The 13,962-nt window shown below is 43.0% G+C and overlaps 1 protein-coding gene across 3 annotated transcripts in view; it reads right to left on the minus strand.

Moving 5' to 3' along the window:
• The window catches only part of MELK (maternal embryonic leucine zipper kinase), a 141,573-nt gene that overhangs the window by 57,685 nt on the left and 69,926 nt on the right, over positions 1-13,962 (minus strand). For all 3 annotated transcript variants that reach the window (XM_060199174.1, XM_007524096.2, XM_060199173.1), the window contains exons 14-17: positions 13,398-13,629; positions 8,457-8,541; positions 7,456-7,615; positions 6,358-6,461 (exon numbers count right to left, since the gene is read on the minus strand). In XM_060199174.1, the coding sequence (XP_060055157.1) occupies positions 6,358-6,461; positions 7,456-7,615; positions 8,457-8,541; positions 13,398-13,629 (581 nt within the window). The remainder of the gene's footprint in view (positions 1-6,357; positions 6,462-7,455; positions 7,616-8,456; positions 8,542-13,397; positions 13,630-13,962) is intronic.

A 13,962-nucleotide genomic window follows, 5' to 3' on the forward strand; every position in this document is an offset into this window, starting at 1 on the left:
ATAAGGATGAAAAGGCTTTACCAGAATTTTCCCTTACTCCAAAGAAAAGCCCTTCTTTCACAGCTACACATGCCATTCATGCTCAAGAAATCTTCTGGCTTCCTTTATGTAGCTCTTTCAACAGTATAATCCGTGAATATGAAGCTATCTCCACAACATTCAGAACAAAGAAAAGCACAAGGAAGATTACAGTGTGGGGGTGTGTGTTTGTGCGTGTGTACATGTCATCAGAAACTTCTGTCTTTCATGTAAATGAAGCTGAAAGCTTAACCTATAAGAAGGACACTTTTTAGGCTATTCTAACAGTAAGGCTAGAAGTTATGAGCATTACAACACTTCATGAAGATTATAAAAGGAAGAGCCCAAGGGGTATGGTGCATCCTCCTGGCTGAAATACTTCCTGACACCTAGAAAGTCATCTTAAGACACAGGTACAGGCTGGGGAACTATCTCAGCTAGTAGAGCATAGCAGGACTTGCACGTCTGAGGCTCCTGGCTTAACTTCCAGTGTGGTGTATACGGGACTGATGCTCTGGTTTCAATCTTCCTCTCATAGGAAATGAAGTGGCGGCCCAAGGCAGTGGATATGGTGTTGGACTCTTAAGTATGAGGTTCTGAATTTGATTCCTGGCATTGCTTGTACCAGAGTGGTGCTCTGGTTCTCTCTCTTCCATTAATAAGTAGTAAGACGACATCTTTAAAAAGAAAAAAAAAAAAAAAGAGGGAGTCGGGTAGTAGTGCAGCGGGTTAAGTGCAAGGACTGGCATGAGGATCCTGGTTCAAGCCCCTGGCTCCCCACCTGCAGGGAAGTCGCTTCACAGGTGGTGAAGCAGGTCTGCAGGTGTCTGTCTTTCTCTCCCCCTCTCTGTCTTCCCTTCCTCTCTCCATTTCTCTCTGTCCTATCCAACAACAACAACATCAATAACAACAACACTAATAACTACAACAACAATAAAAACAAGGGCAACAAAAAGGAAATAAATAAATATTTTTAAAATCTTTAAGTGGTCTGGGAGGTGGTGCAGTGGCTAAGGCACCAGAATCTCAAACATGAAGTCCTGAGTTTGATCCCCGACAGCACCATGTACCAGACTGATGTCTGATTCTCTCTCTCTCCTCCTATCTTTCTAATAAATAAATAGTCTTTTTTAAAAAATCTTTTTAAAAAAAGAAGAAAAAAGAAAAAGAAGGAAAGAAGAAGAAAAAGAAGGAGGAGGAAGAGGAAGGCAGGCAAGCAGGTCAGGCAGTGCTGCACACATATTACAAAATACAAAGGGCCCAAGTTCAAGCCCCTGGTCCCCCCCCCGCCCCCCGTAGAGGAAAAGATTCACAAGCAGTGAAGCAGGGCTACAGGTGTCTCTCTTTCTCTCTCCCTCTCTGTCTCTCCACTTCTCTTTCAACTTCTCTCTATATATATCCCATAAATAAAATACAAATAAAGAAAAAGAATGAAATAAATCTTAAAAGGAAGCAAGAATTAGGCTTGGTGCTGAAAAGCTGCATAGATAGATTTCATCGAAGGGGAATCACTGTCTCTGTGCTGGAATCTCATGCACGTGCATTATTACTGCTCCTAGGACAAGCTTTTAACTCTCTTTTCTTTACTCCAGATAAGACAGATATACAGACAGACAGAGAGACAATGAGAGGGGAAAGACATCACAACATGGCTTCACCATACAGGGAGCTTCCCCAGGGGCCTGGTGTTTCCATGTGGTGCTGGGGCTTGAAGCCCAGGACCTTGCCTGCACTGTGCACAGGCTCTACCAAGCAAGCCATTTCCCAGGCCCTCAAATGATGCTTGATGACTTAACACTGAATCGTACGTTTATTTAGTTGTCTTACTGGTGTCCAGTAACAGTAAACAAGAGAGTCAGTTGTAAATGTCTGTTTCCTCAGCACCTAGGGACACACAGGTAGGCACTATTCTGCAAAGATGTGTGAAGAAACTAGGCAGTTCTTATGTATTATGAAGTCTCCCAAATACCATTAATCCATCACACAAGTAGGGGCTTGATCCCATAGAAATAAGCAACCAGAGACTTTAATGATGACTCTTTAGTCACTAGCAGGCCACCCCATCATCTGACAGACATGATGGGCCTAGACCTCTTAGATCCCTCTCACCACTGTCACTGGTCATCTCCATCAGGAGCAACATAATGGACCCCTCTGTGGGCCTCTATAGGACCTGGCCCTCAATGTGGACCAGCAACGGTAGGGAATGTTCCATTCTCCAAAGGGAGGTTAGACAGCATACTCTACCTACCATCTGAGGAAGATGGGTCCTGAAATTAGTGCAGCCTGGAATGTACCTAGCTGTGACCACAGAATGTGAGCTCAGACCTATAGGGATGCAGAAGTTACATAGGCTCCTGTGCTGAATATGGGCCCTAGCTCAAATCAATGAGGTCTATAGTCAACAATATTTATACACCTTTCCCATATTTTGGAGCTACTCTCTTCCCTGATCCAGCTTTCTGGTCCTTTTTCCAGTCATGACATCATCTCCCCAGGCAATAACTTGGGTCCTCCTGCATATCAGAGGTCAGGCTCAGGAAAAAACTAGGCCTTTTGAATATAACTAAAATAGGCCTACTAGCTATCTTCAAATGGAGACCCCAAATCTTCATCTGCACTATTCCAGCCTTTAGGTTCATGATTAGTCAACAATTTGTTTGGCTTTGTATGTTAACTCTTTTTTCAACCACCAGGTTCCAGATGCTACCATGATGCCAACAGGACTTCCCTGGGCAGACGACCCCACCAATGTGTCCTGAAGCCCCGCTTCCCCAGAGCCCCATCCAAATATGGAAAGGGGGGGGAGGGCTGGGAATATGGATTGACCTGCCAACGCCCATGTTCACCAGGGAAGCAATTACAGAAGCCAGACCTTCCACCTTCTGCATCCCACAATGACTCTGGGTCCATACTCCCAAAGGGTTAAAGAATAGGAAGGCTATCAGGGGAGGGGATGAGGTATGGAGATCTGGTGGTGGGAACTGTGTGGAAATGTACCCCTCTTATCCTATGGTTTTGTCAGTGTGTCCTTATAAATAAGAAATTTAAAAAGAAAGAAAGAAAGAGAAAATAGGCAGCCAGCATCAGAAACACCAAGAAGTACCCTGACTGCTAGAGTTCCCGATGAATAGTGCACAATAATTTAGTCACAAGAAGGGGGGGGTAGATAGCATAATGGTTCTGCAAAGAGACTCTCAGGCCTGTGGCTCCAAAGTCCCAGGTTCAATCCCCTGTACCATCATAAACCAGAGCTGAGCAGTGACGGGGGGCGGGGGGGGAGAAATAAAGGTTGGGAGAAGATAATAATAAGGGGATGTTAAGCGCATGTGGCACAAAGCACAAGGACCAGTATAAGGATCCCGGTTCGAACCCCGGCTCCCCACCTGCAGGGGAGTCGCTTCACAGGCGGTGAAGCAGGTCTGCAGGTGTCTATCTCTCCCCCTCTCTGTCTTCCCCTCCTCTCTCCATTTCTCTCTGTCCTATCCAACAACGACAACAACAATAATAACTACAACAATAAAACAACAAGGGCAACAAAAGGAAATAAATAAAATAAATATTTAAAAAATAATAATAATAATAATAAGGGGATATGACTGAGACCAGTACCATCACACCACTGTGGGAAAGAAATTCCTTTTCATTCTGCTTCCTCATAAAAAAAGGAAAGAGAAAAGGTCAATAGGAAAAGGGCATCAAGGAGAAGAAGGAAAAAAAAAAGGGGGGGTCAATGCACAGTGACTTGATAGTTAGACAATGAAGGAAAGAGAAAACGTTTCTGATATAGACTTGGCTTGAGGTTCTGGAATCACAGATAAACCCCAAGTGTGAGGAACAAGTCAGTGAGTTAGATTTATTCTAAATATACTTGAAGGGTTCATGTAAGATGCACCTGCCAATATTCACAGCGAGGGTAAAATTGTTCTTATAGCAGGGAATTCATTTCCTGAAATCTTGCTCCGTATTGCTGAGTCTATTCAAATATTCTTGTGACATCTGTTAGTAGCTCTTAGTTGCTTTGAATAACATTAAGGGGATTACTTAGAAAGATAACAAGTGATGTTTGGCTATTCAGACTGTCAGATAATAACCAGGTAGGTTTTAATGACAGTTTCCTCAATGGTGGTTATAAGCATTGAAGTGAAATGATTTCCTAAAGTACTGAACACCCAAATCTATAAAACAGCAATTAATAAATATTATAGTATAATTATAATATATATATTATATATAATATATTTTACATATATTATATATATATCCTTTATTTACTTGAGGTATATCCTATATTTAGACTACAATTTATAAATATTCTTGTAAAGCAGAACATCAAAGGAATACACAGAATTTAAGAAAAACCTGAAAGAAGTTATGATTTTCCTATTTTGAAAAAAACCTAAAGTTTAGAGTAGAGTAGACAGTATAATGTTAAGCAAAGAGACTCTCATGTCAGAGGCTCCAAAGCTCCAGGCTCAGTCTCCAGCACTGTCATCAACTAAGCCAGAGCTGAGTTGTTCTGATAAAAATTAAAGAAAAACCTAAACTTGCATGATGTTAAAAGGTGGGTACTTAAAAAGAACTCTAGCTGTGGAGCCAAGAGATAACTCACTTGGTAGAGTGCACGCCTTACCAGGCGCAAAGACTCAGGCTTGAGCCCCCAGTCACCGCATAGGAGCACTAAGCAAAGGGCACACTTCAAGAGCAGGGCTGTGTGCCTTTCTACTTGCTCCTCTTCCTCTCTCTTATCCTCTTAAGAGTCTGGTAGCCTGGGAGGTAGCTCAATGAATAAAGTATTGGAGCCTCAACCATAAGGTCCCAAGTTCAATCCCTGGTATTTCCTAAATCAGAGTGATGTTCTGGTTCCCTCCCCACCTCTTGAATGAATGAATCTGTTGGTCTGCTTCTAATTCTGCTTCTAAAAACCCCCTTCTGTTTCATTGGTTTAATCCCCCCTGCTTAACACTGTATTCTGTTTCCATAACCACTGTTAACTAAGCACCACCCTGCCTGCAGGGCATTGGTTTAATCCCCACTGGTTCATGATGTCTTTCTGCTCCGCCCCCTCTCGTAGTACACCCTGATTTTCACCAGTCACTTTTCTCTCCGCCCTCTCTACGTCACATCCTGTTTCCACCCTACTTGGCAAGTATATATAAGGACAGGATTGTGATTAGAGATACTTAGATTGTGCTGCGTTCCACATGAATAAAGAGATACTGCTTTCCAGCTCAGCCATAAGTCCTTGGTCGTCTGTCTCCCGCCCACAAAGTTAGCCTGGCAGAATCAACCAACCAATCGATTATGCTGGTATGAAGTCTCAGTCAAAATCTGGCCTTGGGAGTCGGGCTGTGGCACAGTGAGTTAAGCGCAGGTGGCGCAAAGCACAAGGACCAGCATAAGGATCCCGATTCAAGCCCCAGCTCCCCACCTGCAGGGGAGTCGCTTCACAGGTGGTGAAGCAGGTCTGCAGGTGTCTATCTTTCTCTCCCCCTCTGTCTTCCCCTCCTCTCTCCATTTCTCTCTGTCCTATCCAACAACAATGACAGCAATGATAACTAGAACAATAAAACAGCAAGGGCAACAAAAGGGAATAAAAAAATAAAATAAAATAAAAATCTGGCCTTAAAGTTAGCAAAAAAATAAATAAAAGCCTTGGCGCCGGGTGATGGCACAACTGGTTGAGCACACGTATTACAATGCACAAAGAACCAGGTTCAAGGGCCCCAGTCCCCACCTTCTTTGCAAGTGGTGAAGCAGTGCTGCAGGCATCTCTCTCTCTCCCTATCTCCTTACCCTCTCAACTTCTGGCTGTCTCTATCCAACAAATAAAGATAATGAAAACACTTTTAATATGTTTATTAAAAAATAAAAGCCTTTTGAAATTCAGTGGGAGATTTTTTTTTAAGGGGGCATAGGGCAGTGGTGGTCACCTGTCTGAAGGGTCGCAGTTCTAATCCCTGGCACCACCACACACCAGAGCTAAATGGGGCTCTGTTTTCTCTCTGTAGGATCTCGGAATATTCTCTCCTGAGGATTCATGAATGCATAAGTCCACCGCTCCACGCTGCTTTTTAATCAGATAAAGACAGAGAAAGAAAGGGAGAAGCCCCACACTGGTGCAAAGTGCCTCCCAAGTACCAAGTACCAAGGCTCCAGCTTGAGCAGTCTGCACAGCAAGACACGTGTCCTATTCAGTAATCTCTCCAGCCCAATAAGTAGGGGTTTGGGAGGGGTGCGGGCTTAACTAAGAAAGGGAAGAGAGGAACCAACTGCTATTTTCTCAAAAATTTAAGAGATATCAAATAATAAATATACGTTTGTAAGTATGTCTCTTACCCCTTTTGTATAAAGTCAACATGCTTCTTTGGAAGGATAGACATTATTTCATTCAAGAGTTGGTCTGGATTCACTAACTTGGTTGTTGTCACATTATACTGAGGCTTAAGAGAAAAAAAAAGCAGCAGATCTTTATATCAGGACAAAGACCATCTTACCTGGCAAATCCAAAATGTCCTCAATGCAGTACAACTGAGAAAGTCATGTCATGTTTATTAGCAAATGCACCCACAGGACTGCGTGTGTGTGCTGTGCTTATCCAGGGACCAAGCCCAGGATCTCACACGTGCAAAGCAAGAGCTCTGCCAATAAGCTCATTCCCAACTCTACCAGTTTCTCCCGTCCTATATTATGATACAAACACTCACAGCCCTGAAACGCACTGTGGGAAGATAAGCTCCCTACAAGTTTTGGTTTGTATATAACTGGACATAGTTCCTTAATTCTTTGATGACTTGAAGAATATTCTAGGGAGTCAGGTGATAGCGCAGTGGGTTAAGTGCACGTGGTGTCAAGCGCAAGGGCCAACGGAAGGATCCCAGTTCGAGCTCCCGGCTCCCCACCTGCAGGGGAATCGCTTCACAGGCGGTGAAGCAGGTCTGCAGGTGTCTATTTTTCTCTCCCCTTCTCTCTTTCTCTCCCCCTCTCTCTATTTCTCTCTGTCCTACCCAACAATGATGACATCAATAACAATAATAATAATAATAACTACACCAATAAAAAAAAGAATATTCTAAAATTCTAGGAGCTGGTTCTATGAAAAGTCTATGAAAGTTCTATGAATGAAAATAACAAGTGTTCATTTGCTTTGAAAAAACAATGTTAGTAGCCGGGGAGGTGGCTCAGCCTGTAGAATACAGGACTTGCATGTGTAAGGTGGCTCAGCCTGTAGAATGCAGGACTTGCATGTGTAAGGTGGCTCAGCCTGTAGAATGCAGGACTTGCATGTGTAAGGCCCTGGGTTCAGTCCCCGGCACCACTTTTGCCAGAGCTGTACTCTGGTATCTCCCTGAAATACTATTTATTCATTCAGCACATCTCTCTCTCTCTTTTAAGTCATCTTCTCAAATCCTCATTAAGAAACTCCAGTCCACTCACCTTTAGTCTCCTCAGCCCAGTGCCCTTCCTTTTGCTCCTGGTAAGGACAGTGATAACCTTATCCAACCCCCTTTCCAGACTCCCAAATACTCTGGTTCCTTTTCTTTTGGGAGTATCTTCTACATGTACTTGGTTGAGATCCAGTTCCACTGAGCGGCACCTTGAAAAAAATTTTAAGTAAATAAAATGCATTAAAAGAACCCACAGGAGGCTGGGCAGTAGCATACCGGATTAAGTACACATAGTATGAAGTACAAGGATCCTAGTTCAAGCCCCTGCAGGGTGGTGGGGGTCGCTTTGCAAGTGGTGAAGCAGGTCTGCAAGTGCCTATCTTTCCCTGTCTCTGTCTTCCTCTCTTCTCTCAATTTCTCTCTGTCCTACCCAGCAACAACAACAACAACAACAACAACAACAACACAGATGGCCACCAGGAGCAGTGGATTTGCAGTGGATTTTCCTGAAGACAAAAAAGACCCACAAGTAGAGCAAAGTCTCCTGTCGGGTCCTCACAGTAAGTACTCCCCATCAAGATAGGCATTCCTTCAGCATCTAACAGAACCACAGAGGACCAAGGGAAATTTGGCTACATATTCCACAAATCAAAGGGCCTAAAAATAAAAACAAAACACGGGGGGCTGGAGCTCCAGTGGCCAGTCAGTTAGTGCGCGGTAATTAAACAAAACACGGGGGTCGGGCTGTAGCACTGCTGGCTAAGCGCATATGGCACAAAGCCCAAGGACCTGCACAAGAATCCTGGTTCAAGCTGCCGGCTCCCCACCTACAGAGGAGTCACTTCACGAGAGGTGAAGCAGGTCTGCAGGTTTCTATCTTTCTCTCCCCCTACTCTCTCCATTTCTGTCCTATCCCCAAAAAAAAATGATGACAGCAATAATAACAATAATAATAACCACAACAACTATAAAACAAGGGCAACAAAAGGGAAAAAAATAGCCTCCAAGCAATAACCCTGGAGGCAAAAACAAAAACCAAACAACACTTACCGCCTCTCTGGGCTAATGACACCTGTCATTAACTTCTCTGTTCCCGGTGTTTTAACTGGTGTTTCTTTCAGGCACTGGTTTTTAGCTATTAGGAAAAAAAAAAAAAGCCATATCAGCTGACATACTAAGGTTTCAAAATTCTTATCAATACTACAGACATTCTTCATTGTCTCAGAATTATTATAACCACCTGGCTCGCAATATAAAGATCTTACTGATACATTCATTTATTTTTACCAGAGCACGGCTCAGCTCTGGCTCATGGTGGTTCTGGAGATTGAACCTGGGATTTCAGAGCCTCCGGCACAAGAGTCTTTTGCATAACTACCATGCTCTCTCCCCCACTTCTAGATGGTTTTCTGTATCATTTTCTTTTTATCTGCTTGGTTTATTTGCGTTTGTTTTTGTTGTCACCAGGGATATGACTGATGCTCGATGGCCACACAAGTCCACATTCCTGCCGGCCATGTTTTTCTCTTTGACAGAAGGTGAGCAACAGAGAGAAGCAGAGAGAAGAAGAGACACCTGCAGTCCTGCTCCACTGCTCATGAAGCTTCCGAACCCTCTCCTGCAGCTGGGAGTCGGGGGCTTGGACCCAAGGTCTCACACATGATAAAGTTAGCTGAGAAATAAGAACAGAAGGGGAAACACAAAGCAGGGTTTAGACTGGGTTTGGTGTCTGGACTCTGAGGGGCTTGGGAGGTGACTTTCAGGTCCTGGTGAACAATGGTGGAGGAAGATCTAGGCAGGGGCTTAGAGTATTTCGCAGAAAACAGACGTTTTACACATGTATTAACAACTGTATTTACTGTAAACCATTAATCCCCCCAATAAAAAAGGTTACATTCTATGGGGTACACCTCTATATGGCCTCAAAGTTCTGACTCTTTGCATGTGACCTAAATAAAGCCATATTTTTTTAAAATTTCATTTTATATTTATTTATTTATTCCCTTTTGTTGCCCTTGTTGTTTTATTGTTGTAGTTATTGATGTCGTCGTTGTTGGATAGGACAGAGAGAAATAGAGAGAGGAGGGGAAGACAGAGAGGGGGAGAGAAAGATAGACACCTGCAGACCTGCCTCACCGCCTGTGAAGCGACTCCCCTGCAGGTGGGGAGCCAGGGCTCGAACCGGGATCCTTATGCCGGTCCTTGTGCTTTGTGCCACCTGCACTTAACCCGCTGAGCTAGGCCCAACTCCCAATAAAGCCATTTTTGATTTGCATGTGTGGGTCTTCCTTTTTCTTCATTTTAAAATCAAGCTCATGCTTATGATTTTATTATAAATCTTAAGTAGATTTCATACTTACTCTTTTCTATAAATAAACTCGTATGTATGTACACCAGGATCCAATTTATGCCTTTAATTGAAATGGTAGGAGATGTGCTAACAGCCCTATTTAACTCCTATTAGGCAAAGAAAAGATATCCGTGGGGGTTGGGCGATAGCACAGCGGGTTAAGCGCACATGGTGTGAAGCACAAGGACCCCAGTTTGAGCTCTCTGCTCCCTACTTGCAGGAGGGTCACTTTACAGGTGATGAAGCAGGTCTGCAGGCCCCCCTTCCTGTCTCCCCCTCCTCTCTTGATTTCTCTCTGTTCTATCCAACAGCAATGACAACAACAATAAACAAGGGCAACAAAAGGGAAAAAATGGCCTCCAGGAGTGGTGGATTCAGAGTGCAGGCACTGAGCACCAGCGATAACCCTGGAGGCAAAAAGAAAAAAGAAAAAGATATCCCTGTGAAAGTTTAGCAAAAGCTATAAAGACACATAAGCTTTGATTCTTTTTATATTCTCTGGAACAGAACTGTATATTCTATTCAAGGCAGGGTATCTGTACCCCAGAGAGTTTGAGACAAGTTTAATTAGCAGATCTGGTTAGCAGGGATTAACTTTTTGTTCAGGACATAAATGTTGTAACTCTTTTAGAGTATATTCTCCAGCATATAAGCTTTAGAGACAATAATATTCACTTTATAATAAGTACAGATCAAGTTATTAGAAAGAGATTTAGGGCTTTCCTTTGTTTATGACTATCCTCACTGGTTGTGTAAGAACAAGAAAAATAAGATCTGTTAAAACATTTTTCTTTTCTGTATACCAAGAGCACCGCCACACACTACAGTGCCTCCTGACAAATTGTCACCGACTGGATAGCGCAGGAGTCAGAAAAATGAAATTAATGCTTATATCTAACATGTCTCGGAGCAAAGTAAAAAGCAAAGCACTAATGGAAGCTATCAATCGGGCCTTCAGCCACTTGCTCCTGTTGGTGGCTTCTGATGTAAGTTTTTTTTTTTTTAAAGAAAAATGGACAATAATAGCTTTTGACCAACATAATTTTTCAGAGAGACAAGATATGCTAAAAAAAAAAAGACACTTTAAGATTATAAACCTCAAACTATCCATTATTTCAAAGCATTCAGAATTACAAAAAGTAATTACAAAAAGCCACAGTGACAGGACAGACTCTAAACACCAAGGGTTTTTCATAAGCCTTCCATGCATGAGGCTATGGGTTCAAGCCCTGGCCTTGTATATGAACAACAGTGATAAGGACAGGCGGGACCACGTGGATGATGAAGTGGAGCTCTGGAGACTCTTCTTTGGTTTATTTATTATTTATTTTTACCAAAACACTGCTAAACTCTGGTTTCTGGCAGTACTGGGGTCTGAACCTAGAACCTTTGGCACCCCAGGCATGAAAATCTTTCTGCATAACCATTATGCTATCTCCTCCTCCCTCTAAGAGTATAAAATAAGCACTGAGCTGGGGAAGTAACTCAGCAGTAGAGTACATGTGTGAGGTCCTGAGTTCAATTCCAAGCACCACATTTAACAAGTAAATAAATAAAAAGTAAAGGCTTAGCCTGGGAAGACAGCAACACCCGTCTACCCAGGGAGGATGAGCCAGCCCAGCTGGAGGGCATGATGGGGCACAAGGTACTGAGCCCCAGAGTCAGCACCTCAGGGTCAGTCTCAGCTCCACCACTTTGTTCTTTCATTGAACAAATGTTTATTGAGCACCTATTATGTGCGGGGCACTATGCTAGGGACTTACGGCAGAGGGAAGGTAGAGCAAAAAGGTACTATCCCTGCCCTCCTGGATCTTACGATCTGGTGGAGGAGGCAAAGAACAATTAAGCAGAAGAGGATAAACTAACTACAGGCTCCCACTGAAAAGCATTTCGGAGGAAATCGAGTGCAATGATCAATCGATTGAAGAGTTTGTCTGGACCCATAGGATTGGCATCACTTGAGAATGTGTCAGAAATGCAGATTGGGGGGGCAGGTGATGGCACACTCGGGCTGAGTGCTCACTTTACCAAGCACAAGGACCCAGGTTTGAGCCGCTGCTCCCCACATGCAAGGGAGAAGCTCCACAAGAGGTAAAGCAGGGCTGCAGGTGTCTCTACCTCTCCTTCCCTCTCAATTGTTTTTTGTTTATTCAAATAAAATAGAAAGGAATATATATATATATATATATGGAGAGAGAGAGAGAGAATGGCCACTAGGAGCGATGGATTCATAGTGCTGGCACCAAGCCTCAGGGACCACCTTGCTGACAATAGAGGGAAGGAAGGAAGGAAGGAAGGAAGGAAGGAAGGAAGGAAGGAAGGAAGGAAGGAAGGAAGGAAGGGAAAAAAGAAAGAGGAAGAGCTGAAGAGATGAAAGAAAGAAAGAAGGAAAAAAGAAAGAAAAGAAAAAGAAAAAAGGAAGGAAAGAAAGAAAGAAAGAGAGGAAGGAAGGAAGGAAAGAAGAAAGGAAGGGAGGAAGAAAGAAAGACAGACAGGACGGTAGAATGGTCTGGGAGGTGATGCAGTGGATAAAGCACTGGACTCTCAAGCATGAAGTCCTGAGTTCGATCCCTGGCAGCACATGTACCAGAGTGACATCTGGTTCATTCTCTCTTTCCTCTTATCTTTCTCATTAATTAATAAATAAAATTTTGGAAAAAAAAACAAAGAAAAGAAAAAGGTCTAGTTCTGACCTAGCCCCAGCTGTGCTCAGTCAGAACCAAAAACCAGTCTTAACAAGACCTTGGCGTTAGCACGTGCTCGGCTGTGAGGACCTGAACACAGGGAGATGGAGGCGAGTGGCGGCAGGAAGGCAGGCCAAAGCTGTGACATCTGGACGTACCTACAGACAGGAGGGCACCCGAGATTCACCCTGCAGGGTAGCAAGAATAAGACACCGGGGCAGAGCAGGGTCAGACACCAGAACAGGGAATCTACATGAATGAGGGAGGGGCTCAGTGGAATATTCAGATTTAATCACTGTGAGTGGGGGAACCAAGACACAGGCAGCAAAAATCTAAACCGGGAGATAGAATCCTGGGGAAATCGTTTGTCTGAGACTCAGGTTTCACGTCTGTGAAGAAAGGAGCTCTAACTTGCCTTTTAGTTTTGATATTCCATGAAACTATGAGTCAACTTTATAAATGTGAATAAGAGAGAAAAACTTACTACCACTTGAGAAAACTCAGAAGTTGACTAATATACTTCCATTTCAATGAATACAAATAACATACTTTAAACACACACACACACACACACACACACACACATGCAAAAGTTTGACTTCTAGAAATTCCTGAGTCATTTCTGACCCAGCATATGTTTGTAAGAAAAATGGAACTTGAGGGAGTCGGGCGATAGTGCAGCAGGTTAAGCACACATGGTGCTTAGTGCAAGGACTGGCAGAAGGATCCCGGTTTGAGACACCAGCTCCCCACCTGCAGGGGGGTCCCTTCACAGGTGGTGAAGCAGGTCTGCAGGTGTCTATCTTTCTCTCCCCTTCTCTGTCTTCCCCTCCTCTCTCCATTTCTCTCTGTCCTATCTAACAACGATGACAACAATAACAATAAAAAAAAAAAAAGAAAGAGAAATGGAACTTGAAGGAGTTTCCCTACTACTTATTTAATCCATACAGCAAATACCTTTTGAAGGTGTAGTGTGACGATTTGGTGTAGTGAGTATTTCCCTTTTATGCTGGCTCCTATTAGTCGGAGTCTTTGGCTCAGGAAATACAAAACACTCTTCATTCTTTATAGCAGACTTAGGAGTGTGTACATTCTCTTTGTTCTTTAATTTATTGGCAGATGCTTTGCATAATACTGGAGTTAATGGTTTAGATTCCAGGCCATTTGATTCTGTCCAATGCTTGGCAAACTGGAAAAAAAAAAGTTGCTGGATAAAGCACACTGAAGAAGAAAAGTCAATTTCTTTATAACATGCCTTAATTATTTGCAAATTACTCTACATAACTTTTATTAAAATGAAATACTAGCAGAAGGATATTATTGGCAATACCAAGAAATTTGAAGATGTACATTTAGTTCTCTCTAGTAAATGTAGATCATTTCAATCAGTTTTATGGATAGTTGATTTTCCACATGTTTCAAATAAAATGCTTAATCAAATAAACCCACATGTTAAGAAACACTAAGGATAACTACAGATAAATCCCTCAGAATTGCCCCCCATCCTTTGATTACCAGACAA

The sequence above is a fragment of the Erinaceus europaeus genome, chromosome 10 (genome assembly GCF_950295315.1).
Source record: "Erinaceus europaeus chromosome 10, mEriEur2.1, whole genome shotgun sequence".
In the NCBI taxonomy this organism is placed as follows: domain Eukaryota; kingdom Metazoa; phylum Chordata; class Mammalia; order Eulipotyphla; family Erinaceidae; genus Erinaceus; species Erinaceus europaeus.